The sequence below is a fragment of the Diceros bicornis genome, unplaced genomic scaffold, assembly GCF_020826845.1.
Source record: "Diceros bicornis minor isolate mBicDic1 unplaced genomic scaffold, mDicBic1.mat.cur scaffold_416_ctg1, whole genome shotgun sequence".
Lineage (NCBI taxonomy): Eukaryota > Metazoa > Chordata > Mammalia > Perissodactyla > Rhinocerotidae > Diceros > Diceros bicornis.
The window spans coordinates 75,828-102,320 of record NW_026691285.1 but is presented as its reverse complement, the minus strand read 5'-3'; the positions used below and the strand labels follow the sequence as shown (position 1 = coordinate 102,320).

The 26,493-nt window shown below is 56.6% G+C and overlaps 1 protein-coding gene across 1 annotated transcript; it reads right to left on the bottom strand.

Annotated features, from left to right (window-relative positions):
* Nucleotides 1-1,955: 1,955 nt before the first annotated feature.
* On the bottom strand, nt 1,956-25,513 carry LOC131402977 (forkhead box protein O6-like). The gene is given in 5 exon segments (XM_058537421.1): nt 1,956-3,267; nt 3,269-3,502; nt 21,587-21,736; nt 24,841-25,345; nt 25,464-25,513. Coding segments are annotated over 5 exon segments (1,983 nt in total). The 3' UTR covers nt 1,956-2,223.
* Between the last annotated feature and the right edge of the window lie 980 nt (nt 25,514-26,493).

The window sequence follows — 26,493 nt, the reverse complement described above, 5'->3', positions numbered from 1 at the left end:
TCTCAGGGAAGGGCTCTGTCTGCCCAGGTCACCAACTCGAAACCAGGTATCACTCAACTCTTCCTTCTCCCTCATCCCCCATGTCCAATCCACAACAAAGTCCCAATGACCCCACATCCAAAATATATGTGACCTCTTCCTTTCCGCTCCAGCCCCACTGCCCTCCCATATCCCTCCTGGTTTCAGTCACCACCAGCACCTCTGGCCTGGCCACTGACTCCCTCCCACTGTTGCTCCCTCCAGCCCATTTGCCTCCCTGTCATCAGTAACCTTTCTATCTCTGAGTTTCCATCACACTAAACTGCCTTTGGTTCTGGAACCCATATGATCTCTTGATTCCGGGCCTCTGACCATGCCGTTCCCTCTGTCTGAATCCCTCCCCTTCCCAAGGCCAACTCATCCTTCAAGGCTCAGCTGAGACAGCACCCCCTCCAGGCACCTTCCCTGACTCCTCAAGCCTGGGATGGGTGCAGCGTGTCATTCGTTCCCACAGCAGCCCTCTGGCTCCTCCCTTCATTCCAGCTCTGACCTGCAATCGCCTCTTTACTCATCCACGTCCCCCTCGAGCCTCGAAGTTCCTTGAGGGGAGAGACTGTGCCTGTGATGTTCTCTGTGGCAGCCCCAGTGCTTGGTATAAGACCTGGCACATAACAGTTGGTCACTAAATCTTCTGTGGATGAATGAATGAATGAGTGCAGGACCACTGCTGAGCACATTACATACCTTTTCTCCTTTACTCCTTAGAAGAAATCCATGCAATCAGTGCTACTATCCTGTGGTCTAGGCCAGGAAAGCAAGGCTACAGAGCTTAAAAACTTGCCCATGGTCACACAGCCAGTAAACCGCCGGGAACGGATTCAAATAGATGTCTGTGTGCCTTCAAAGGCCTCCTTTCCACCCCACCTTGCCTTCCCAAGCCATTGTCCCTCTCGGACCTTTTTCTCATCTGTATATCGGGAACAAAAATCGTGCCTAATACATGACCTGACACTAACAGGTTCTCAGTAAATATCTGTGCCTTCTCTTCCAATCTCTGAGGCTTATTCAGGACAGAATTTCGCCAAACCAGAAACTTCCTGCATGCACATGTTCACGGAAACAGGTGCAGAGCTCCACACAGGCACATCTCCAGCGTCCGGAACTCACTAGGCCCTTAACCAATGTGTGTTGAGCAGACAGACGTAGTGAATGCTGACACATACTCAGAGGCAAAGCCACAGTAGGGGCTCAGGCACAGGGACACTCCGTCCCCATGATCCCTGCCAATTCTCCTCCTCTGCTGCTACGCCCCCTGCTAGCCCAAGGCGCGGGAAATATTTAAAACAATTTTATCCATGAAAATATGCTGTACAATGCACTCTACACGGCCTCGACACGGCACACACGCACACGCACACGCACACGCTGACGGCACGGCCACGGTACACTGCCTACGACATGCGCCAGGGACGCCGCGCCCACAGCCCGCCCCGACCGGACACTTATAAATATGGGAGAGAGGAGCCAGCACTGGCACAGAGAAAGGGGTGTCGGTTGTGGGGTGGATGGGAGCTGAGGCCCGCTGGAGAGACTGAGACCAGCACTAGCGGGTGATGGGGAGGTCGGAAAGAGGGATTGACTCCGACGGAGGAGGGGAGAAGCTGGGGCCGGCAAGGATGGGTGGGAGGGGCTGAACCCTGGCGGTGGGAGGTGGTTTAGGGCTGAAAGAGGACAGCTCAGGGTGAACAGCAGGTAGGTGTGAGTGTATTTTCCGGAGGGGATTGCTGGCTTGGGGTGGGTGAGGCTAAGACCAGTAGGAAAGTGTCAATTGAGAACCAGACCGCAGTTTGGGGTGGGCGATTCGTCATGGCGAGGGCCCCACAAATGAAACTGAAGATTCGGAGACGCCCCCTGCCCCATCTCCCGGTTGGCTTCCCCGACCAGCGCGGCCCACCTCGCTCCTCGCCGTTCCACCCAGCCCGGAATTCGGCCTCCACTCCCAGACTTCCTGCCCCCGGGGGAAGGAGTGGGTCTCAGGAGTTTGGGCAGCAGTGGAGGGGTGCCCCAGCCCCTCCCCACCACTTCCTTCAGCGGTCAACTTCTGAGGGATGTCTCTAGCTGGGCTGGGGCTGCCTCCTGGATCCTCCCGCGGAGCTGGAATCGGGGGTGGGGTCCCGGGGATCAGGATGGGAAGACAGAGGCCCCTTGGGGCGGGGCAGGCACCCGGGGCGCGGGAAGCGGCCCTCAGCCCGGCACCCAGCTCTGGTTGGGGGGCGGGGCCCCGGCCAGGCCGGGCGGCGGCGGAGGCAGGGCCGAGTCGAAGTTGAAGTCCATTTCGTCGCTGTCCATGAAGTCGTTGAGGATGATGGACTCGACGTCGCACTCGAGGCTCCCGCTGAACATGTCGAGGTCCAGGTCGGCCGGGAAGCGGTCGGGCGCGGCACCCAGCGGCCGGGCAGCGGCGGCCGCGTACGGCCCGGGCAGCGCGTCCAGCAGGAGGCCGCCGGGCGGGGCCCCGAAGGCGGCCGCATGGCCCGGCGGCGCCAGGCCCGGGGCGCCCGCCTCGCCGGGCAGCGTCATAAGGCTGATGGGGTGGGCTAAGGCACTGCGCGAGGGCACAGGCGGCGCGTATGGGGCCGCCCCCTTGCCCGGGTAGGCGGCGGGCGCGCCCGCCAGCGCCAGCTCCCCGGGCGCTCCCAGCACCGGGCCGGGCCTGGGCGCGGGCGGCGGCGGCGGCAGCAGCGCGGACAGCGCCCCGGGGCGGAAGGGCGCGGCCGCCGGCGCGAAGCTGGCCTGCTTGTTCTCCTGGATGGTCTGCATGGGCAGGCGGCGCAGCGCGCCCAACGCCGGCGGCCCGAAGCCCCCGCCCCCGCCCCCGCCGTAAGCACCGCTCTTGCAGCCCCCGAAGTAGGCGGGCGTCCCGGCGCGGGCCCGCGGCCCGTACGCGTCCTGCGCGCCGTCCAGCAGGGCCTCGGGCAGCCCCGCGCCGCCGCCGCCGCCGCCGTGCAGACCCAGCGGGCCTCCCAGCTCGGCCAGGCGGGGCAGCTCCCCCGGGCAGCGCGCACCCAGCGCGGGCGACAGCGCGCTCGCCGGGCTCGGGTACATGAGCGGCGACGATGGCGCCAGGGCCTCCAGGGCCTCGTCGTCCTCCAATTCGGCCGCCTCCCCTAGCAGGGGTCTCCCGCCACCGCGGAAGTCGGCCCGCGCCTCATAGTCGTCGCTGGCGTGTGAGGCCGGGCTGGTGGCCCACTTGGCCGCGGCAGGCAAGGGCCCCGGGGCTGGTGCGCTCAGGGGGGCTGTCGTCGGGGCTTCGCTCAGGTGCCTGCAGCTGCTGCTTCTTGCTTGCCTTGCCTTTGATGCACAGGAACTTGGCCCCGTTGTCCATGGACGTGGCCCTGCGCCGCGGGGTCTTGCCCGTCTTTCTGCCCTCGGGGTTCAGCATCCACCACGAGCTCTTGCCGGTGCCCTCGTTCTGCACGCGGATGAAATGGGTGTGCAGCGACAGGTTGTGCCGGATGGAGTTCTGTGGCCGGAGACAAGGACATGGGTGGGGGAGTGGGAAGTGAGGAGGCCGTGGGGAACGGGGATGGGGGAGAAAACAGAGAAGGAGGTGAGAGGATGAGAAAGGAGAGAGCCAGAAGGGAGAAGGGGGCAATGGAGTTGGGGGAACAGGTGTAAGTCCCCAGGTCGGACTAACCCGAACACCCATCCTCTCCCCCGCTCCCCACAGGCACTGCCCAGAGGGTGGGACCCGAGCCTTGGGCCTGGCCTTTCCCGGGAAGCATGGGCGAACCTGAGGGCGACTCTTAAGGGGCCTGCAGCAGGGGAGCAGGACCCTGTCTCCCCAGCTCAGCCCAGCGCCGCCTGGAGCTGGCCAGCCTGCCAGGGCCCCCGGACAGATTATGTAAGGGCTCATGCCGCTGCGGCTCATTTGTCTGCCCCCCTCCCTCCCCAGCCTGGCATGGTGCCAGGAGCCCGAAAACCCAGGGCTCCAGAAATCAATCTCTCGGTGACTGATTAAGCCCTGTTTAGAACTAATTGCTCTTTCATGTGTGGGGAGAATAAATTACCTGCTTTAATTTCGTGTCTTTAAAATGCAACTGCAGGTAGAGAAGACTGTTAACCCTTTGCTGGGAGGGCCTGGCCAGGGAAAGCAGAATAAGCTGGGGGTCCCCAAGGTGGCTATAGGCCCGAGACTATGCAGAGATTTCCCCCAACTCCTCTGAGCTCCTGGGACCTCCACAGAGGACGTGGATCCCAGCAAGCCCCTCAAAACACATCCACTGGCCGTGGAGACCTCAGACCCCACCTCTGCTTGGTGCCCACCTTCAGGCCAGCCTAGCTCTCCAGCCTGCCCTTTGGGCTGCAGCCCACCCTTCCCTCCTGACCCACCTGAAGCAGAGTAGCTCTGCCCTCAAAGCCCCTTCCGTGGAGCCTTCACAAAATCCCCACAAAGCAGGTGGCGTAATCCCCATTTACAGACAAGAAGACCAAGGCTCAGGAGGTGAAGTGGCTTCCCCAAGGCTCCATGGCCCTTTCTGCTGTTCCTTCCTACTTCCCTGAGCTTCCTTTTTGCCACCCCTGCATATCCTCTTCTAAATTTCTACTCTGCCAGTCTCTAGTGATCCCCATGTCACTGCCTGCTTTTGCCAAGAAGGCAGGGGAGTCCACAGCTCCACTGACCTGGCTCCCCTCAGGAACCTGGAGGAGTAGGACTTCTGCTGGGCCTGCCACGCCCCACCACTGGGACCTCCCACCTGGTGGCCTTGACCTCCCAGCTTAGTAACTGCTGCAGAAACAGCATGGGCTTGGGTATCAGAAGGGCTGGGCAGGATGCCTGGCTCTTTTCAGCCACCTAGCTATGTGACCATGGGCTGCTGACTCAATCTCTTATGAGCCTCAGTGAACTCTGAAAAAAATGGGCAACATTCAATAACCACTTTCGAAGGCTGTTAGATCATTACCTGAGATAATGTGTGTGGGTAAGTGTTTGGTGAACCCACCAGGTGCTCATAGACGTTGGTTAAATCCCTCACTCTGGCCAGAAGACCTCACCTCTTAGGTCACCCAACAGACCTGCTCTGTCTCTACCTCCTTAATATCATACCCTGAGCATAACTGTGCTGGGCACTAACAACCCGGGGAAGCTGGCATTACCCCATCTCATGTACCAGGGAGCGGAGGCCCAGAGGCATGATGTAACTTGCCCACAGTCCCACAGGCAGCAGTGCTAGGTACCACTCCATCCAGATCTGCCCAGCTCATGGACCTGCTCTTAACTCATTAATCCACCTGTAACCATAACCACTGATCCATGAGGGCTCTCCCTCCCGCCTCCTTCCCACCAGTCTCCAGGAGGAGGGGTCCTTTCTGCTGCCCAGGGTATGCTCCCACCCCTCACCCCCAGCTCCAGGTACTGCCCTGACTCTTCAGGGCCCAGGCTCCCTATCTCTGGCACTTTCTGGTCTAAGGAGGTGACAGCTGGGGCTCCAAGGCCCCTCCAAGCGTTGCCCTGCCTGGCTTCTCCTGGGGCCCTGAGAGGAGGGGAGCTGGACCCCCAGGGAGTGGTGCTCCCTCAATTAGATACCCCCTTCCTGCTCCCGCCCCTGCACCTGGCTCCCCAGCCCCTCCCTCACACCTGTGTTCAGGGGACTAGGAGGCCTCAGTTCTTCTCCCCTATGGAACTCTCTGGCTTCCCAGAAGCTCCACCTCCCAGCTTCTCCACCTGGAGGTCAGTAAGGCAACACGTCTTTATCAATGTCCCTATGTGCCAGCCTGGTTCTGAGTGCTGGGGGGGAAGGAGGAAGGACATTGCCAAGTACCAGCACCTACTCAGAACCTGCCTGTTCAGACGTATAAGCGTTAAACTACTTTATCTCACGTGATCAGTCTGTCAAACTCCATACAAGTCAGGGATTGTGATCCCTATCTAAGGATGAGGATAGTGAGGCTCAGAGAGGTTAACTTAAGTTGCCAAGGTCACACAGTTTAAGTGGCAGAGCCAGGTATTGATTTCAGGTTAATCTCACCCTGAGTCTAAAGGACATCACATTCCACCACGGGAGAGAGAAACGAGTCAGAGAATTTCCAAAGAATCTTAGGAAGCCAGTACTCCAGTGCTTCTCAAACTTTCCATGTAAACTATCCCTAGAAGCTGGCAGCATGGAAAGACTGGGGACATATCACAAGGTCAAAATTTCCTATATGTCTTGTGATTCGTTTGTAGAGTTCAAGTGAATTTTGAATTGTACTTCATAATACGTCCAAATTTTCTGAATATAAAAATAATGTTTTAGATTTTTACCAAGAGCACATGTTCTGAGCCTAGGAAGGTTTGCATCCTTCCCCACTCTGTTTCCTGCCCAGCCAGGTACCCCTGGGAGCTTGAGCCCCAGCCTGAAACAATGGCTGGTCCAAACCAGAGAGAAGAAAGGATTTGCCCAAGGTCACCCAGGACCTGGTGGTAGAGCAGGGATTCGGGCCCAAGCCCCCTGACCCTCAGCCTGGGGATTGATCCATTCCACCAAGCCTGACCTGGGGCAAGTCCCTCCTTCTCTCCAGCCTCAGTTTCCCTACCAGTAAACTGATGAGATGGGCCATCTGTACTCTGGGGACCTTTTGGATTTGACACTGAAAGTTCTTAGAATCATCCAGCCCAGAGGTTTTCAAACTTTTTTTCAAAGTAGTGGAACTCTTTCAGTTAATGGAATCTAATGCAAAACTTGAGTGTTGCACACTCCAGCCATCAGGGAGTGGGGGTGGGGGCACCTGAGGCCCTGCCGGCTCAGCACCCTCCCTTGCACTCGCACAGAAAACCAGGCCCCTGGGGAGAGATTCTGCTGGCCAGATGGATGGGGCAGAGAGGAGGCCTAGAGGAGGGCGATACCTTGTCCAGGGTCACCCAGGGAGGTGGCCCAGAGCTGCACAAGGACCTAGGCCCTCACTGCTGAGCCAGGCTCTGCACCAGGTGTACACCAGGGCTGTGCCCCACGAGGGAAGCCCAGGCCCTGCAGCCCAGGCTGGCTCCTCAGAGCCCAGCCACCTGGTACCGATCAGACCTCCCGGCCAACATCCAATGGCAAGCGCAGATCACAATTCACCCACAAGGCCTCCTGGGAGGCCAGAGGCCACAGAGGAGGTGAGGGAGGCAGAGGAGGGAGATGCTTCTGCCAGGCAGCAGTAACCAGGGCTCCCTCTCGGAGTCGCCTAGCAACCCGCCACCACAGCCCGGCCCCAGCATGCCCGCGCTCCCCTGGTGCCCAGAGCTGGGCCCGACTTCTGGGGCCTCCCATCTCCCATACCTCCATGCAGGCCTGGGGCAGGTTCCCAGGGGAGATAGACCTTCCTGATTCAGGGCCTCAGGAGACCCTCAGCGGGCAGAGGGAACGGAGAGTGGGTTACATTCCACACCCATCCCACTCTCCCTCAGAACCTGGGCCAGGGAGGCCAGTCCCCTGGGGCCTCACCCACCAGGGAGAGGAGGCTGGCGCAGGGCAAAGCGCATGCGCTCTGGTGTTGGCTGCGGATCCCAGTTTTGGCTCCAACACTCACAAGCAGTGCGACCCTGGGGCAAGATGCTTTGAACTTCCATCTCCTCACACAGCTACCTGCTTCCACCCTTGCTCCCCTGCAGCCCTCCACCACGCGCCAGCCAGAGTGGTCCTTCAAATAACCCGGATCACGTCCAGTCCTGCCCAGAACCCTCTGACGCCCCCATCTCACTCAGAGTAAAGAACAGAGGCCTTGCCATAGCCCACAGCCCCTCCATGACCTCTCAGACTCCTCCCCTAAATGCTGGATCCCTCCCTCCTGCTCTGAAGCTGCGAGACATGGTCGCACCTTGGGGCCTCTGTCTCAGAGAAACACTGGGCGCCCAGACACCCACGTCGATCTCTCATCTCCTTCAAGTCTTTCTTCAGATGTCACCTTCTGCAACGAGGCCCATCCCGACCACTCTTAACAACTGCTCCTCTTCCCTGCCATTTCTGGGCCCCCTTACCTTGCTCTACATTTTTCTAAAGCAATTATCACTGTCTAAATGAATATTTAATTTATATATATATGAATTAATAAATTAATATATGTTATATATAAATATATAATGTATTTATATTCTGTATTTATTATTTATTGTCTGGTTTCACTATTTCATGAGGGATTTTTGTCCATTTTTTACTGTACTCCATGTGTTTGATACATACTAGGCGTTTACTAAATGTCAAAGGAATGAATGAATGAATGAGAGAGTAAAGGGGGAATACTGTGTTGCAGGGAGAATTAATGAGACTGGGCAGAGTAGCTGGCACATGATATGAGCTTCTCCAAACTGGGCTGAGAGAAGGGAACATAGTCAGAAGGAGAGGTAAGCATGGGGTGGAGGAAGTCAGGAACAGTGTGATCCACAGATGGAACCGCAGAGAGCAGTGAGGGATTCTGTGAGAGGGGAAGAAGGCCTCAGAGGGTGAACAATGCAGCTGCCCACCCCAGCCCCCCACCTTGCTCCCTCCTGCTCCCCAGATAGACCTGAGTAACCTAGGGCTTGCTGGGGCCAAGGTTTCTTACAGACTGTACCACCTGGGCGAGAAGACACTCCATGAGCCCCAGTGGGAACAGAATAACCTCATCCTTGCTGACCGTGCTTCCCTCCTGGACAGGGTCTGATCCATTTGATGGCGCACCTCATCTATCCAGCAAGACAACCCCATCTATTCCCAGGACACCCTTCGCCCACGAGCAGTAATGCATTCATCTGACAGCACAACCCCATTTATCCAGCACACCAGTCCCATTTATCCAGCAAGTACAACCTCATTTGCTAACAGCACTCCATTCACCTGACGGGCCCCCTCATTTATCCAGCAGGACACCCTCATTTATTCTCCAAGTCGGAGGCTCTCCTTCCTCCTGTGGTGTGGCTGTGTTCTCTGACAGTGCAACCTGACTGATCCAGCAGGACGTCATCTCTCCTACAAGTACACTTCATCCCGACAGTACAACCTCATTTATCTAACAATGCAGCCTCACCTTGCCTCCAAGTACCACCTCATTCCCTGACAGTACAACCTTGTTTATCTTCCAGTACAACCTCATTTCTCCTCCCAGTACAGCTTCATTCTCTGATAGCTCAGCCTCATCCAATCTTACTTTTCCAGCCAGAGCCCACCAGATCTCTAGGTGGGGAGAGGGGAGTGTGGAGAGGAAAGGGGTTCCACCATTTGCTGTCTCCTGCTATGACTATGTCCAATCTCCCCAGGCCCAAAAGGGCCCACAGCCTTTGAGTTCTAGGTTGCGTGGCCCAGCCAGTGCTCCACCATTGCCCCACCTCCCGTTTTGTCCCCTCTAGGGCTAAAGAGGGCCCACAGGATGGATTTCCTCCAGCTCTCCAGGATTTGATTTGTAGCTGTTGCTGATTTCTGTGGCATGGATACTGCCATCGTAGCCAATTTTAAGCTGCCAGCATGACGTCACTGAGCGCAGAACTGGGAAGAAGTGTGCACGATCGGCTCTCATGAGCCAGTGGAAGCCAGCTCTAGCACACCACCGCCACGTGCTTCAAATACTGAGGCAGGAGAAGGGCACCACTTACAATATGACAGACCCAGGCTAGGTTCTTTGATACATTTCTTCTTTTAATCCTGATAACTGCCCTGCAAATAGGTAGTGCTACTTTACAAAGGGGGGAAACTGAGGCTCAGGTGGATTAAATGACTCCTGAGGCCGTGAAGCTGGGAAGTGATGGAGCCAGGTCTGGGTCTCAGTGTGACGGGGGACACTGCCCCCCTGCCCACCTCAGTGTCCATCCCTGCCTTGGTTCTCAAGCCCAAGCTTCCTGGCTTTCATAAGAGACAGGAGACCCAAGTCTTGTGCCCCTCACCCACCACAAGCCCTGTGCTACCTCCTGGCCTCCCTGGCACCAGGCGGTTCCAGGACCCTCCCAGTTCAGTCCCGGGTCTTGTGTCCATCCATTCAAGCCCGAAGCCAGGTATGGACACCTCTCCAGGTTCTATCACTGTCCAAGGTTCAGCCCAGCCCCTCCCTCAGGAAGTTGACCTGCCTACCCCATGGGGATGATGATCTAGCTCCTCCCTTTAATGCCTCCCTGAGCAGACACCACCTGTGGGGCTATGTGAGCGCTGGATCCCCACCATGACTCCCATTTCGTCTCTCCCTCCTTCCTTCCCTCCCTTCCTGCAGGAACAAAGGTCCAGGGCAGTGGCTGAAATTCCAGCTTCACCCATGGAACCTTGGGCCTCCCCTGGAAAAGAAGGTAACAATCCCAACATCCATAGATGAGATCCCACATGTCATGAACCTCAACCCCTCCCTGTCTCAGAGCCCCAAGAGCAGCCCCTGTCCCACCCCTTACCCCAACCCCACTCTGGGGCCCCAGTCTGGCCCAGGAACACACACCTGTCTCAGACAGAGCCACAGACTCTCCGGGGGTCACTTGCTCTGCTGCCTGAGGTGAAGCTGTGGTGCTTCACCTGGCAGAAAGGGTGACCTGGATGACCTCAAGGGCCTGAGGCCACGTGCAAATCCTTGGTACTAGTGTCTGTAGTGGAGGAGGGGTAGAAGGGCAGGTGGTGGCATCAGGGCCGCAGGTGTCAACAGGTGGGTGAGCTTGGGGTCAGCAGTGGAACAGAAGTGGGCAGCCAGGGGGTAGGGGGAACCAAATGTCCCAAGCAAGGCATGAGTTCAAGGGATAGGCCCTGGCATCCCCCACCCCTACCCCAGAGACAGCAGAGCCCACACACCCAGCCTGGGCAGCAAACAAAGCAGCAGCAGAAGTCCGAGCTCTTCCCTCAAAAGCCTGTGGCTGCTCATCACCCACAGGCTTGGGTCCAACTCCAGACTGATACTCAAGAGCCCTCTGACGCTCTCCAGCCTCATCACCTCCATTCCCTTAAGCCCATCTGGGGCTCCAGCCACCCTGGATGTCTCACACCTCCATGCCTTTGCACTCTGTTCCCTTTGCCCTTCCCTCCCTCTCTGCTCCACCAGTTCCTGCTGCTCCAACAAGGCTAGCTCTGTGGCATCTTCCTAGCGCCCTCTGCAAGCCCCAAAGATAGCTGCTCCCACGTCAGTGCTACTACAGAAATCTAACTGCACACTGGAGTATAACTGTCTATGAGTCTGCCTCCCCACGTGAACTTTCTGGGGCAACCCTTGGCTCACATTCAGTCAACCATAGGATGGAGCTCTCAGCAGCCACAAACCACTCAGGCCTGGCAATTCTGTGCAGTTTCTGTTCAGCAAAACCTCAGGCCAGAGCTCCAGGCCTTGCCTCCTCCATCCTGGTCTCCCCTCCCGTTCCTGCTGCCTCTGCCACCTCCCTCCTTTTCCTCAGCACTTCCTGGCTCCTCCAGAGAATCCAGCCAAGTGAGGAAGCAAAGAAACTACCATTTACTGAGCGTTCACCAGGTGCCATGCACTGTGCTGGCACTCAGCAATTAAAACCCTATTGAGTCTTTGTGACAACCCTCTGAGCTGGTTTATTATCCCTATTTTACAGACGAGCAACTGAGGCTCCAAGAGACAAACTGACCTGCCCAAGGTCACGTCGTGTAAGTGGTGGTGCAGGAATTCACACCCAGGGCCCTTGCTCTTCCTCCCACCCTGAGATGCCTCTAGGGAGGAGCCCAGGCCTGGCAGAAGCTCCAGGGTGGGCCTGGGGTGGGGGTGGGGGCTGTCCGCAATGGCTCAGCCACACCTCCACACTCTTTCCTCCTTCATCTTGGATTAAAGTGGATCCCTAAATGCAAAGCCATTCCGGCTTCTCCCTGTCTCTTCTCAGTCGGAGCCCCCTCCCTCCCTCAGGCCGCACCTCCCCACACCCCTGCCCTAGGCCTGGAGCAGCTGCGGTGACCTCACCCAGCCCTGCCCTGGGCCTGGCTCTGGGGAGGGCCCAGCAGCTGTGCCCCAGCCCTGCAGGCCGGCTCCTGAGGGGAAAAAAGGCAGAATGGGCGTGGTGCCAAGAGAGCCATCTGCTCTCCCAGGGGCATGGCCACCCGCGCAGACACTGGCCTTGCCCCAGGGGCCGCCCTTGGCCCTCTGTCCCCATGCCAAGGGGCTCCAGGAGCCCAGGGCAGCCCACCCAAACTGGGCACCAGCCCTCATCTGCCATCTGTCTTCTCCTGGATACTGAGAGGTCCTTGCAGGACATGTTGGAGCACGAATGTCCGCTGAAAAGGGACAAGTGCTCAGGGCAAGTTCTGGGTCCAGAGGCCAGGGGCCAGGGCTAGGTGTACTGAGCACTGCCTTCCCAGCCCCAGCCTGGCCAGGCTAAGAGCCGGAGATGCCCTGGGGGAGGAGGGGGCCTCCATCCCCTCACATCTGCTCAGCTGGCAGGTGCCTCTGGCAGAGGGCAAGCCCCTTCCCCCACAGCCCCAGCTCAGGTTACAGAGGAGGCAAGGCCAGACGAGGACAGGGGGAGGGGACAGGAGGGGTGGAGAAGGCATCACAGCTTCCCAGAGTCTTGGGGGAGGGGAATTCAGATCTCTAGATAGGACTCAGCCAGAGAGGGAAGGGCCATGCCCAAGGTCACACAGCCTCCCAATGGGCAAAGGGCAGCAGGCACCCAGGGGCAGGCAGCCCTGGGTTCAAGGGTGACCTTGAGCAAATCACTGCCTTTATCTCTAAAAATACAGAGCCTAAAACCTGGCTGCTTGCCTCCCAAGGCCATGGGGAAGGCTCTGGAGGCTAGAAAGCAGCGGGTCAACCTAAGGGCAGGACAAAGCTTGGACATCCTGAATATCTGACACCTTAGGGACAGAAAGGGAGGCATTAGAGGAAGGACCCCCTTTCCCGCAACACGCACAAGTCAGTGTCTTTTAGGGATCAGGGCCCAGGGACCCCCACCTGACACAGCAGTGCTGGTTCCTTTCCTTTCCCAGAGCAATGAATAACCGTCATGTTATTTCCTGATATCTTGGGGACAGTTGCCCAAGGCCACACACAGGGTGAGTGACAGAGCTATGATCAGCTCCTCCCTGCCTGTGTCCAAGACCCCTAACACCACTCTGCCTCACCTCCGGGATCCTTGAAGCACCAAAGGGTGCTGAATGGCACCTCAGGCCTGGCATCTAGGACTCTTTGGGCCTCCACCCTCTCTCGGGCTCATCTTCTCCCCTGGACCCCACTACCAGGCCCACACTGGGTGCCAGCGCCCGCCTCTCCCCTCGTCCACCCTCCACACCACCGTCAAGGGATTTTTCTGCCAGAGTAATTCCCCATCCCCTACAGCTTGGAGTGCCAGCTCCCCAGCTTGGCATTCAAGGCCACTAACTGTCAGGCCTCTGCTTGCTTCTCCAGCCTCAAGTCCTGGTGGGCTCTGGCCAACACAGCCAGACTCTGTGGGGCTCCTAAAGAGTCCTGAGGGTTGACTTCCTTTATCTGGTTCCCTTCCTCTACCTCCAAACACCTATAGATCATTATCTGGCCTTCCACCGTGACCCTGAGCAGTCTTTATCCTGAATCAAAATCTGGAGTCCTCATCTTATCTCCCCAGCTTGACTTGTGGGCACCTCAAAGTCAGGGAGCCAGTCCCGTTCCCCTGAGCAGCACTGCAGTTGGTGCCCAGTGGGTGTAGGCCTGGAGGGAGGAAGCTGCCATCAGCCTTGGGGCCTACAGATGGGGTTGGGGAGGGGGGTGCAGTGTGGGACAATATCAGGCTGGTCAGGCCCTGTTTTCAGGGAGCTCTCTGAGAAAGGGAGCCAAGGACCCCAGAGCCACGCCCCAGGCTGGAAGCCTCAGGGCCAAACTCCAAGGGAGAGCAGAGAGGCAATGATGGGGCTGGAGACAGGGGTGGAAGCGGAGGCCAGCTTGGAATGTCTTGGCCAGAGCAATGGGCTAGGCAGGAGTTAGCCCTGGGGAGTTTCATTTCTGTCACTTACAGTGGGATACTGTGAAAGCCACTTTATTTCTCTCAGCCTTAGTTTCCTCATCTGCAAAACGGGGACAGTAACAGTACCAGCCTCACAGGGTTGCTATGAGAATTCAAGGAAAGCATGGACGTAATGGCATAAGGCGATTGAATCCTGAGCTGGAAGAGTGCAGTGTGGCTACAGCAAGGGTCAGAAGACGGTGAGTGATGTGGCTGGAGAGGCTGACTGGTGCCAGGTGGCCAAGGCCTTGAGTGTCACGCTGAAGCCCCTGGACTGGATCCTGTAGGAACAGCACTGCACTGTACACGTGCTCACGTCTCCTCACCAGATGGGGAGCCCTCAGAGAGCAGGGGCTGTGACGTTCAGTTTCCTCACCTTTCTAGGTGCAGAGAGGCTTCCTGAGAATTTACACCATCAATTCCCCTCCCTCCTGTGGCCAGAGGCTCTGAGTGGCACAGCGTATCAGCCCTGGCTGCCAGCTGCATTCTCTCCATCCACATTCTATATGGCGCGATTCCTAAGACGTGAGGGATGAGTGAATGTGTTGGGGATGGGGGTCAGTCCCTTCAAGCTGTCTGCATGGGGTTCAAGTCTCTGGAGGATCCAAAAAGAGCGAGCAGGAGAGGAGTGGGCTCAACCTGGGCAGCCTGCTTGGAGAAGAAGCTGGTCCACACTGGGGGCAGCGGAAGGGAGGGACAAGTGGAGCCTGAGACGCTACCATCTAAGGCACTGCTTCAGAATCGGACCCGTGACTAGACAGACCTGTTAAAATATAGATTCCAAAGCCCACCCGCTGAGAGTCTGATGGAGAGGGTCTGAGATGGGGACTGGAAACCTGTATTATCTAAAGCCTCTGGGTGACTCTGATCATCAGCCAGGTTTGCCAACAACTAAGGATTTAAGGGAGGAATTCTCAGGGAGACACAGTGAGTTCCAGAATCACCTGGGAGGCAGGTCTTTGTTCCAACCACCCAAGACCCCGCCTACTTTCTGAGGGGTGTCCCAAGGGATCAGTCCATGAGTCAGTAGCTGCCTTGGTGAGCATGTGACAATGACAGTGGGTGTGGGTTAAGAACTCCAGGGCCAGGTGTAAAGGCGACAACGTGAGGGTGGCCTGAGATCAGAGGCTGCAGGGAAAGCGGGAGCGAGGGTAGGGTCTAGACAAGGCCAGCAGAGGGCCCAGGGGTCCAAACAGAGCAGTTTGGGCTTGCTTGGCTCCCAGGGGAACTGAGGAGCCCTAGAGCGTTCTGGAGCATGAGCAAGCCTTGGAGCAGGAGGGCTGGCTGGTGTGTGGGGCTGAGACTGCACCAGCATCGGGACATGGGGAAACATGGTAGAAACAGACAAGTCTGTGTCTAAATCCAGGCTCGGCCTCATCCCAGCCATGCTGCCTTGGCCAAGTGACTTCATCTTTCTTGGCCTCCATTTCCTCAACTGCAAAATGGGGCTATTAACACATAGCTGGCAGGACCCAGGGAGGATGAAATGAGAGCATTTATGTGAAGTGTCCAACTAACTGCCTAGCACCCAGACGTTAATTCTCTTCATTCGTGTTCCCCTTCCCACAAGAAGCACCCCTCCTAGAGACCAGAAAGGTTTCTCTGCAAAGAGGGAGGCCCTGGGGGGAGGGTGTGGGAGGCCCCTCCCCCACACACCACCTGGCCCCCCTCCCACCTCCACATATGGGGTGGGGGTGGGGAATGGCAGCAAACAGCCAAACCCTCCCAAACAAGAGTTGCTTTCCATGGTAACCAGGGTGCCAGGAGGAAGGGGGGCGCTCCAGATCCAGCTATCCCCCTGAGCGCCCTACTCGGGCCCCAGAGCCTCAGCTAATGCCCACCCAACACCCTGCACACCCCATCTGCCCGCTCTGGGGGCCAATTGGGACTGCCATGAGCACTCCTGTCATTGCGCCCAGAGTACGTTTGCCACCTGGGTAACGCCATGGGCAGGGTAGGCATCTCCAAGCAGGAGCCCCAAGTTCAAGTCCATCCACACCCACACTCACACGCTTCCACCCGTGAGAAGTCCTATCGGTACTTTGTGCCGGCCATGCCAACTAACCCCTCGTGGTTCCCGAACCAGAGGATTTGTCAGTCACAGCGCCGAAAGGACCAGAAACCGAGTTAAGGCCCTTTGGACACTGGGGAGAATACCAAGGACCAGAATGCAAAGAGCTTTGCTCCAGCTCACACACCTGGATCAGGTTCCTACAGGTGCTCTGTCCACCCCTCACCTACTCCCAACTCCACAGCTCCAACTGACCCCAAAAGGCTGAACTAGGACACCCTGAGCGATGCTCCAGGGAGATGGGCCTCTGCCGGGAGAAGGAAGGACGTCTTAACTTTAAGACCTGTCTAGCAATAGAATGGGCAGTCTCAGAGGTCAGAGATCATGAGCTCTCAGTCACTGGGAGTGTGTGAGAAGGGACTGAGCTGAGGAAGGAGGCATGGAAGGGGGTGTTGGGCTCTGTGACTCCCCACTTCCCCTAGAGACCCAAAGTCTGATTTGGAGGTGGGAGGAGTGGGCACCAGTGTGTACCTGCTTCCCAGGTACCACCCCCAAGTTAGGAGGCAGGCCCACAGGCTGCAAATAGGCAAAGGGTGCTGGTGAGTCAGTCATGAAATAGGGGGGAAAGTGAGGTGAGGAGGGGGCTCCCCCTGCTATGGCTGCTGCACCTATATCCCAGAGGCTCACATCCATACACACAGTCCATGACCACCCCCTCCCCTCAGAGGACACAGAAAGAGGGGCTTCCACAGCCCCAGGACCCCATGTGGTGGCCACCACCGGCTGCCACTCAAAGGACGGAGAAGGTGGGCTGCAAGGAATAATCCTGTGCCCTTTCAAAATCCAAACACAAGAGCCCCCCTCCAGCCCCAATGGTATAGAAAAAGCTTGAGTTTTGGGGTCAGAAGGGGGTTCAATTTCCAGGCCTGCCACTTCGTAGGGATGTGACCCCAGGACAAGTCACTTCTCCACCTGGGACACAGAGATGCTAATACCCACCCAGAAGGATGGTGGCCAGGATTTGATGGGATATGCCCTGGGCTAGTGGGCATCTCCTTCCCAGCCCTCCCTCCTCTCTGGTAGAGCACCCCCACTCCAGCGAATCCTGCAGCTGGAGTCCTCAGGGCACACAGAGAGGGGGGCCCCAACCCGCAGAAAGTGGGGGCTGGGGGGGTGCTGAACTTTCAAACCCGCAAACCCCCCGCGCCGTTCATTACCTTAACACGAGTTAAAAATAACCGTCTCATCTCTTTAAATTAGTCTGTCTGCAATTACCGCCTGGCACGACGCTGCCCGCCATCGTCCCGCTGGAGCGGCGCCAGGTGGCAGGCGGGGCCCTCACCCTGTCTGTCGGTCTGCCTGCCTGCCTGCCTGCCTCCTGGTCCCCCCTTCCCCCCTACAGCGGCACAGCTACCCCAGGGGCCTCCCGGCGCCCCGCCTCCTGAGCTCCCCAAGTTGCGCGAGGATGGGGGCCAGGGCGGTGGGGCTGGCGGGAGCGAAGGGGCCGGCGGGGCGCAGAGAACCGGGGTGGGGGCTCCGGAGCACGGCGGCGGGGGAGGGGCGCCGGGAGGCCCAGGAAGCCTGAAGGGCCCGCAGCGCGCCAGCGCTCGTGGGTGGGTGTGAGCAGGTGGCCGTGGGAGTCTGCCGGGCGTGCCAGCAACTGTGCCAGGAGCGGCTGGCACGGGCTCGTGCCCAGGAGGTGGGCAGCTGCCAGCCCTCCGCTCGTGCAGTGCGGGGGGTGAGGACACCCCCCAACCCAGGCTCACACCGCCTCCTCCCGAACCCCCACCAGCCCTTGGGGCTGGGGATCCCCGGAGGACAAAGAAGGAGGAGGCAGCCCTGCTGGAGCAGGCTGGGGGGAGGAAAGAAGGGGAGCCCTCTGCGCTCACAAGCACTGCTCAGCCCGGCTGTAGCACGACCCTCCTCCTGGCCTCTCAGATCAGTCCCTCCCTCCAGCCTCCCTCCCACCTAGGACCTGCTGGCCAGCCTGGGCCAGATGGGGGTAGCACCACCCCTCCAGATCCCACCCCCCAACAGCTAGGCTGCTCCAGCCCTGAAGGAGAGGGAAACTCCCCATCCACTGCGCTCCTCCCCACCCCCAGGCCTGGGGACAGAAATGGGAGGCGCCCAGGCCTGACCTGGGAGCTCCCAGGGGAGCTGGCAGCCAGGAAACACAAAAGCAGGCAGAACAACTCCAGAGGCGCTAAGTGGAAGGAGTGCCAGGACCCTGAGCAGCCTGGAAGGCTTCCGGGAGGAGTCCAGCACTAGGGAAGGTGGGGCTGGAGCATCTGAGAGGAAGTGGGAGGCTCTACCTGGATGGTGGAGATAAACACTACTAGCACACTGCAGAGGGAGGGGGACCTCCTGTCCAAGCGCCGTCCCAGGCCTGGAGACCCTCCGCCCTGAGGGGAACACTGCCAGCCTCTTGGGTGGAGTTCCCAGCACCAAGCCCAGCCCCTCCTCAGGCTTCAGCCTGCTGAGTGCCCTGTGCCTGCTGCTGACCTTGCCTCCTCCACTTCCTCTCCGCAGCACGCCACAGCTGGGACCACAGGGCAAAGGCCAAGCACAGCGGCCCGTCCTGATCTGGCCCACTCTGCCTTTCCCATGCCACCTCCCTGCCATCCCTAGGAGCCCTCATTCCAGCCTGGCACGCCCAACCATCTCCCAAACCCAACATGTATGATTCCACCTCCTTGCTTTTCCATATGCAGTCAACAGCTCCTGGAAGACTCTCTCAAATTCTGCACCCCCCCCCCCCGCCCCGTGAAGGCAGCTCAGATCAAGTGCCACCTTCTCTGTGAGGGCTTGCCTGGCTCCCAGCGGATCTAACCTGCCTTCCCTGCACTCCCCCACCCCCGGCCCTTCCTGCCTGTAAAACACAGGGCCTGGGTGTGGAACTGGCTGAGCTCTGATGCATCCTGAAGGCAGGTGCAGTGCCTTCCCCTGTTCCCCGACTCCGTCTAACACCCCTGGGGATTCAAGTGCAACACTTATGTGGGAGAGGGGAGGGAGGAAGGAACAATGGGCCCCTTGCCCCAGCCCTGGCACCTGAGCGTACCACAGGCCCTGCTAACCAGAGGTTGGCTGGGAGTTGGAGATGGCCCCTCCACCAGGCCCCTGGAGGGACTGACTGGGAATGGAGGAACAAGCGGCAGGGGGGGCACGAATGACGAGGAGGAAGCTCCATGGGGAGCTGGATGGGGGGTGGGGTACAAGGGGGACAGCCACTGAGAGCATGAGATGGGAGAGGCCCATCTGAACAGCCCTCCTCCAATGCCTGGGTGGTCTCTGCCAGGGCCTAAGTCAGGAACCCCAGGCTGAAGCACCCTCTCCAATGCCCCAGTCCAGGACAAGCCTTCCAGAGCTCCTTCCTTCCTGAGCCCGGGGAACAGGGAGAACCAGTGTGTCCCCAGCAGCATGGTGCAGTGGAAAATGCATCCAATGGGCAAGCAGGAGACCTGGGCCGTCATCCAGGGCCTGCCGCTCACAGCTGACTGACGACCTGAGAAGAGTCCCATCCCCTTCCGGGGCCTCAGTCTCACAGTCTGAGAAATGAACACATGGGACTAAATTATCTCCAAATTATCTCCATTCCCAATCACGTTCTAGGATTTAGACCTGCCCCTGTGCAAAAGCCGTCAGCGCCCCACTCCCACGGCCAGTGCCAGCAGGATACTATTCCAGAGGCTCTGTGGGGCCTTGGAGGGAGACACACCTGGACTGGAGTCCAGCTTTCCCACCAACTGACTATGTGACCTTGGGCAGTTCACTCCTCCACTCTGCGCCTCAGTGCCCAGTTCTGTAATGGTGACGGTAAAACTCACCTTAGGGACTGCTGAGAGCATTAAAGGAGACACCTGGCACAGATGCCTGAAGGTGTCTGGCACAGGGCTTGGCCCTGAGACCCTCAATGAAGTGCAGTTCTCGCCCAGCTTCCAGCCTCACGTCCCCTCTTGCCATCTTCCCCCATCATACCTAATCTATTAAGCCCAGCTGGAGCTCCACCTCCTCTAGGAAGCCCTCCTGGCTTACCCTGGCCCACAGTACCCTCCCTGGTCTCAGCATCCTCTGCATGATCCACCCATTTCTTCACTCTTTCACCAGACATGCACCGGTGGCTCCTCGTTGTCAAGCTCTATGCTGGGTGCTGTGGGCACAGAGATTGCTCTGACACTGCCACTGTCTTCCAAACGCAGGGTGGAGAAGGGAAATGAGACCTATGACAGATAGGGAGATGGCCAGAGAAGAGGGAGTCCTAAGCTAGCTAAAGAGGGTTAAGGGAAGGCTTCCTGGAAGAGGCATCTAAACTGTGCCCTTGAGGACAGGGAATATATCCACAAGGAGAAGTGAAAGGTGGGACAGTGCATGGGGAGCAGGGAGGGAGGAGGGAGCAAAGCCCAAGGGCAGGACCCAGCTGGGAGGAATAAATGTTCTGGCCCGGGCTGAGCCCAAGGGGACAGGAGAAAGCCTGGGGAAGGAAACTCATGTCTGCTCCTCCAAGCTGTGGCCCCACCCCACAGGGGCCACAGAGAGACAGAGAAGCTGCCAGCACAACGCCTGAGAGCCATGGCTCCCGGGTCAGAGCACTGCAGCCCCTAAAAAGCAGCCTCTGGGCATCTAGAGCTGTCCACATCCACAAGCCTCCCCTCTTCCACTGGCACACCTCCTTCCTCTGACCCTGTCTGCAGCCACCACCACGCACAGCCCCCTCCCTCCACGTAGGCACGACTCCCTTGCAGGGACCCCTCTCCCATAGGGAGCCTGACAGCTCACAGGCCCCAGGCACAGCACCCCCCACCAACCTCCTCTCCCCTAAAGGCATCGACTATCCCCATTCCCCAACAAGATGGCCAGAGGAGGGTCTGGAGGCCACAATCCAGTCAAGCCCCTGTCCCCTCGCAAGATGGCGCCCCCCTTTCCACTGGCTGGCACTTAGGCATCCCTGGGGTGCCCCTGCCCCTCCCCCCACCACCAAATGCATCTGGGCTCAGAAAGCCAGAGAAGTGTAAGACTGACAGCCTGGGGTGGGCAGGGACAGATCCCCAGCCCTCAATACCGTGCCCCTACACCAACAGAGGTCATCACCAGCTCACCATGCTGATCCAGGCAAGGGGGCAGCAGCTGCCCCATGGAGAACTCAGATCCCAGGTCACCTGACCAGTTCCCCACCCCAGGCTGGCTGGTGCCCTAGGGTGAACTCCTGGCACCACAGGAAGAACTGTGGGCCCAGGGTCGCACTCTTCACCCGGGGGCCAGCTCCAGGGAGGGCAGTGGGAAAGATTTGGGGGGAAAGCAGTCACTGGCCCCAAGTCATTATTCCAGCTCTTTAAGGAGGGTGATCTGGTGGAGAGGGCAAGAGTATCATAAAGCAAACTCGCAGGGGTAAGAGGGGCTCCCCCATGTCCGAGGCCTGGGAATTGGCTCCTCTGCTATGCTCCCAAGGACGGGGTGGGATGCTCCTCCGAGATGCCTCAAAGCGGCAGTCCCTTGTCACCCCACCAGACCTCCCACCCCGCATCCAGGGCACACACACAGCTGCTTCCAGCACGCCCGCGCCTGTCTGCTGGCCGGCCCCACGCCCTAGGCACACACTCCATGTCCCTGGGGGTGCCCCAGGGCCTCCCTCCGACCGCCTGACGGGAGCCTGGACGCACCTAGCAGCCTGGAAGCCCCAGCCCGCGACCCCAGCCCCCTCCACAGCCGGACGCCCCCACCTTCCAGCCGGCCGAGCTGTTGCTGTCGCCTTTATCCTTGAAGTAGGGCATGTAACGGACCATCCAGTCGTAGATCTGCGAGAGCGTGAGCCGCTTGTCCGGGGCGCTCTCGATGGCTTTGGTGATGAGGTCGGCGTAGGACAGGTTCCTCTTTTTTGGTATGTGAGCCGCCACCACAGCATGACCGCTGACAGATGAGTGGTGTAGGTGCACACCCAGGAACCAAACCCAGGCCACCGAAGCGGAGCACACCAAACTTAACCACTAGGCCACTGGGGCTGGCCCTAGAGGATCTCTTTTGATTTTCATAATACAGAAAACAATTAACTTTGAGGAAAACCTTTGATATCCTTAGACTAGCAGGGAAAAAACTGGACAAACGTGTTCAAACTCAGTGCCAAATGTACTGAAGGAGCTCATTTCTAGGATCATTCCTTCAGCCGATAACCTTAGGTACGTCCTAGAAGCTGAAGCTGCCACATCATAGTTTTAGGGAAATGCATAAAGAAAACAGAACCCACTTGTAGTGACCTTGAGTCCTAGAGGTATAAGTCCTCCTAGGGACAGTGATGACTTACCTTCCTAACAGAGGAAACGTCAGGCTCTTACTATTTTATTTACTGCTACAAAATGTGACCATATAAAAGCAGTGCTTTAAAAACATTTTATTTTGTTCAAAATCACACTGGCATATAGATTTCAAAAAACCAAATAGTATTAAAAGCTGAACACGGCCACTACCACCAGTCCCCAGTCATCAACCCTCGCCTTTTCCGCAGAGGCATCCAACAATGGTTTAAAGCAACAATGGTTTAGTTTTCTTTTGTTTCGTTAGAAACCAGGGGTCATATTTTGATATGTCAGGTAGTTTTCACATTTCACAAAAGCATTCCGGCTAATTAACTTTCTAAAACCCCTCTGCCCACCCCCAAGAATGATTCATTTGTCATGTCACTTGATCTGTGTTTTCTAGGTAATGTGTTTTTTCTAACTGTTTCAGTTCAGGCTTCTCTACAGACTGTGCCCCTCACCCAGGCAACAACAGCCAGGCAGCTAGTCCAGATGATCCCCACAGGGGCCCCGTGGCCCTGTGCAGCCACGGGTGGTCCAGGAGAAACTCATGCAGCAGCAAGTTGTGATGACAACCGTGGCCCAGCTGCAGACCCCTGGTGTTCCCGACCAGCACAGGTGCCAGCCAGCTCTGATAGCCCAAACCAGCAGCCCAGATTACAAATAAGAGTCCCTGCTGTCAGGTTAACAACGCCCACCCAAACTCCATGCCCCTAGTCAGGAAAGTGGGGTGGCCTCAGTGCAGGCCATCCATGCATTCCACCATCTAGCCAAAATCTGGTAGATTTTACTTATTGTTGAAACTTGGGACTATGTCATGTGAGATGTTCAGCACCTGTAAAGCTATAATTGTAACAAAGTAGTGTAATCATTTTATTACAATGCATCCTATACTGTGGGAGCATCATTTTATTATAATATCTCCTATACTGCAGGAAAATCATTTTATTACAATGCACCCTGGAAAAGGAGGTCACATTCCAGCAGCCAGCCTGACGATAAAATAATTCAGAAGGGGATAAGTACCATGAAGAAACAGGGGCAAGATTATGACAACCATCTGGATTTTATCCTAAGTAGATGGGAAAGGTTGAAGCCTGAAAGACAACTTGACTTACAATTTTGAAAGGTCGCCCTGTCTGCAGTAGAGATGTTACCACCCAACGTGTGGCCTTCTGCTCGCCAAAAGACATGCCAATAGCCAAGAGGCAAAGTGGTAGGAGAAAAAGGACTTTTTATTACAGCTTCCTAGCAAGAGGGAAGATGGCCGACTCATGTCCAAAAGAACCATCTTAAGGGGGCACAAAAATCTTACAGCAGTTATATAGGCCATTGGGTTATTGGGGAGGGGATTAGGAATGTTGACCTTCTGGTCTTATAGACTGGGAGTACCACACCAGATCTTTCAGTTTTCACTGATGATGGCTATCAGCATAGATTTTCTGTTCAGGGGTCATCACATTCCTAAGGAACTCAACAAAAACAAAGTTATCACCTTATCAAGTTACCATCTTATCGCAGCTGGGAGGTACATGCACGAGCAGGTGTCATAAAATCGACAGAGCAGTTAGATCTCCTGGAGGGTGCATATCCAGCTGGGTTAGTTTGTCAGAGGTCATTCAAAGTTACAAGAGAGTTCTTTTCTACAATATGGCTTCCCTTATGTCAACCTTGTCTTGAGCTGGTTTCAGAGACTTGATGAAACGGAGCAAGAGTGAAACCAGAGACACACTAGAACATTTCCCTGGTCACAGGCAGGAGGAAGAACTATCCTTGTGGATCTTCAGATCCCCGCTTACAGCCTATTGGGCATCTTCTGACTCCTTCTCCCCAGTTTAAAATAGGCACTCAACTCCCACCACATTTTCTCAGCAGCCCTACCTTATTTTCTTCTCATTGGGCATTTATTTATTAATAAATGATAAATAAATGGCAAGCAATAGGATATATTGGGTTATATGAGGAAGCCATTTGGTGTAAAACTAATTTGGCCTGACCTTGTTTTTCCAAAAGGGCCTGCCGCAGCCACTGAGCATGCATTGTATATCTGCTTTAAGTATTTACTATGTCCCAAAGACAAGCACAAGGCCCTTTAAGATAAGGAAAGATGTAACTTCCCATTGGCATTTCCTTAAGGATAAGCATCTCTCCCTAGGCTACGGATTGATTGGTGACCTGCTGTGACCACCAAGCTCGAGACGACAGACCTGCTACTTGCTGTGGTCATCAATCACTGTGTGAATTGCTGTGCAGGCTAGGCAATCTCTTGACTGTTGTAAAAGGGACATTCCAATCATATGTGATACATGCTCTTTGATGGTGTATAACCCCTCTGTACACCCCACTCCTTTCGCGCCCCTCCTTACTTGGAGAAGGAAGTCCCTGGGCTAGTCCTCAGATATGGCTCATAATAAACTCACCCCAATTTTGACCCTTTTGATTTGACCCTTCCTCACGAGATTCCAGGTTCTACCACTGCAGGAACTAGAAGTGCTTGGTCAGTGTAACAGGTAGTAAGCATCCCGTGTATGGGTGGGTGGGCAGACTGGCACGTGCATAGTCTGTGGCAAGCAGAGATGCATCAATGAAGGCATGAAGGCCGGTGGCGGCCAGAGACGGAAGCTAGAGGAGTGCGCAGGCGCCACCTCTGCCCCACCCACTCCCTCTGGGTCCTCCGCTCTCACCCCGCCTGCTTCGATCGGCCCGCATTCCGCCTGCGGGTCCGCAGGTGCCCGTGCCTGAGCTGTGTTCCTGCCTGCTGGTGCGCCTGCGCACTGGGGCCAGCCAGACCGCTTTTGTCTAGTCCGGCGGATCCAGCAGTCCCGTGGCCTGCCGCTGCGCTCCTCCTGCCAGAGTCCTGCGCCGCCTGCCCGGCAGCCTCGGTAGGGACGGCCGCTGTCCACGCCGGGGCGTGATGGGCGGTGCGGCCCTCCCCTCGGCCTCCACTGCTGGCCCGCCTCCCCTGTCACCTGGGCCCGGTGACCCCCGCTTAGGTGAGGCCGCCTCCCACAGTGCAGTCCCCTGCCCCGTTCCGGGAGGCCGCTGTCAACGGTGCTGACGCCGCCGCGCCCGTCTCTGGTGGGCCGTCGGGTCGGGGTGAGCCTGCTTTGCACCCCGAGAAGGGCGGGTCCGTCCAGGGAAGCAGTCTCTCCGTGGGCTGAGCCCTGCACGCGCACCGTTGGGAGAGACCTCCCCGCAGGGGGCGTTCAGACACCGGATGGCGAACTAGGACACCACCTTCGCCCCGAAGACCGTTAAGCCATCTGGCCAAGGGCTGAGTAAATATCCTTCCGCACAGAAAACTGACCTGCTGCAGTCAGCTGGCGTAAGAACGCTGAAAGTTTGAGCGTTTGACATTTTGAATCTCAAGATCCTTTGGAAAACTGATTTGCCAAAGTAATTTTTTTTTTGTACCTTGGAATGAGGTATATTTTAAAGTTAGTTTTTAAATACAACAAAATACAACCTTATAAGAAGAATTCGAACAATGTAGAAAAATAAGAATTCCTTTCTGTCCTTTTTTCTCCTTAGTCCTATTTACCTCCCTTCCCCCTTTTTCTTCACTTAGCAATATGTCTCCAACATCTATTCAAGTCCAGAGATAATTTCTTTTGGTTGCTGCATAATGGTCCATAATTAGGATGTACCATACTGAGTCAATCGTCCCCCATTGATGGGTTTTCCCACCACGAGTCGTACTGAGATAAGCGTTCTGATACATAGGTTCTGGTACTTGATTTCTATGGGCTAGATTCCCAATAGTGGGAACTAAATCGAGATAATGGGTCAAAGGATATACATATTTAAAATCTTAATTTTAATAGATGTTGACAGAGTGTTTCACAGACTATTATAGCAATTTACATTCTATAAATGCAGGGGAGGATCCTTGACTTCCTATCTGAAGTTAATGCCAGCTGAATGGGTGAAAAGACATCTTGCCCCATTGCTTTATGTTGCTTTTCCTTGGTTGGCTGTCGCCAGTTGGGACAGCCTCTTCAGTAAATGCCTCTTATATTCTTCTCCATCTCCTTGGTGAATTGTTTTTTCACTAATTTCTAGGAGCTGTTTGTATATTAAGGATATTTACCCTTTGCAGCCATAAATAAAATGTTGCATGTATTTCCCCCCTGATTATTTTTTGTCTTTTTGTTAGAACATCTTTATGTAGTTATTTTTTACTTTATGGCATCTGGGTTTCCTGCCATGTTTATTAAGAAAGTTTTCACCATCTCAGGATTGTAGAAATATTCTCCTAAATTTGACTCTAATAAACTTCCTCTCTCCCTCCCCTTATTCTCTTTCTTTCTTTCTTTTGAGGAAGATAGCATTTAACT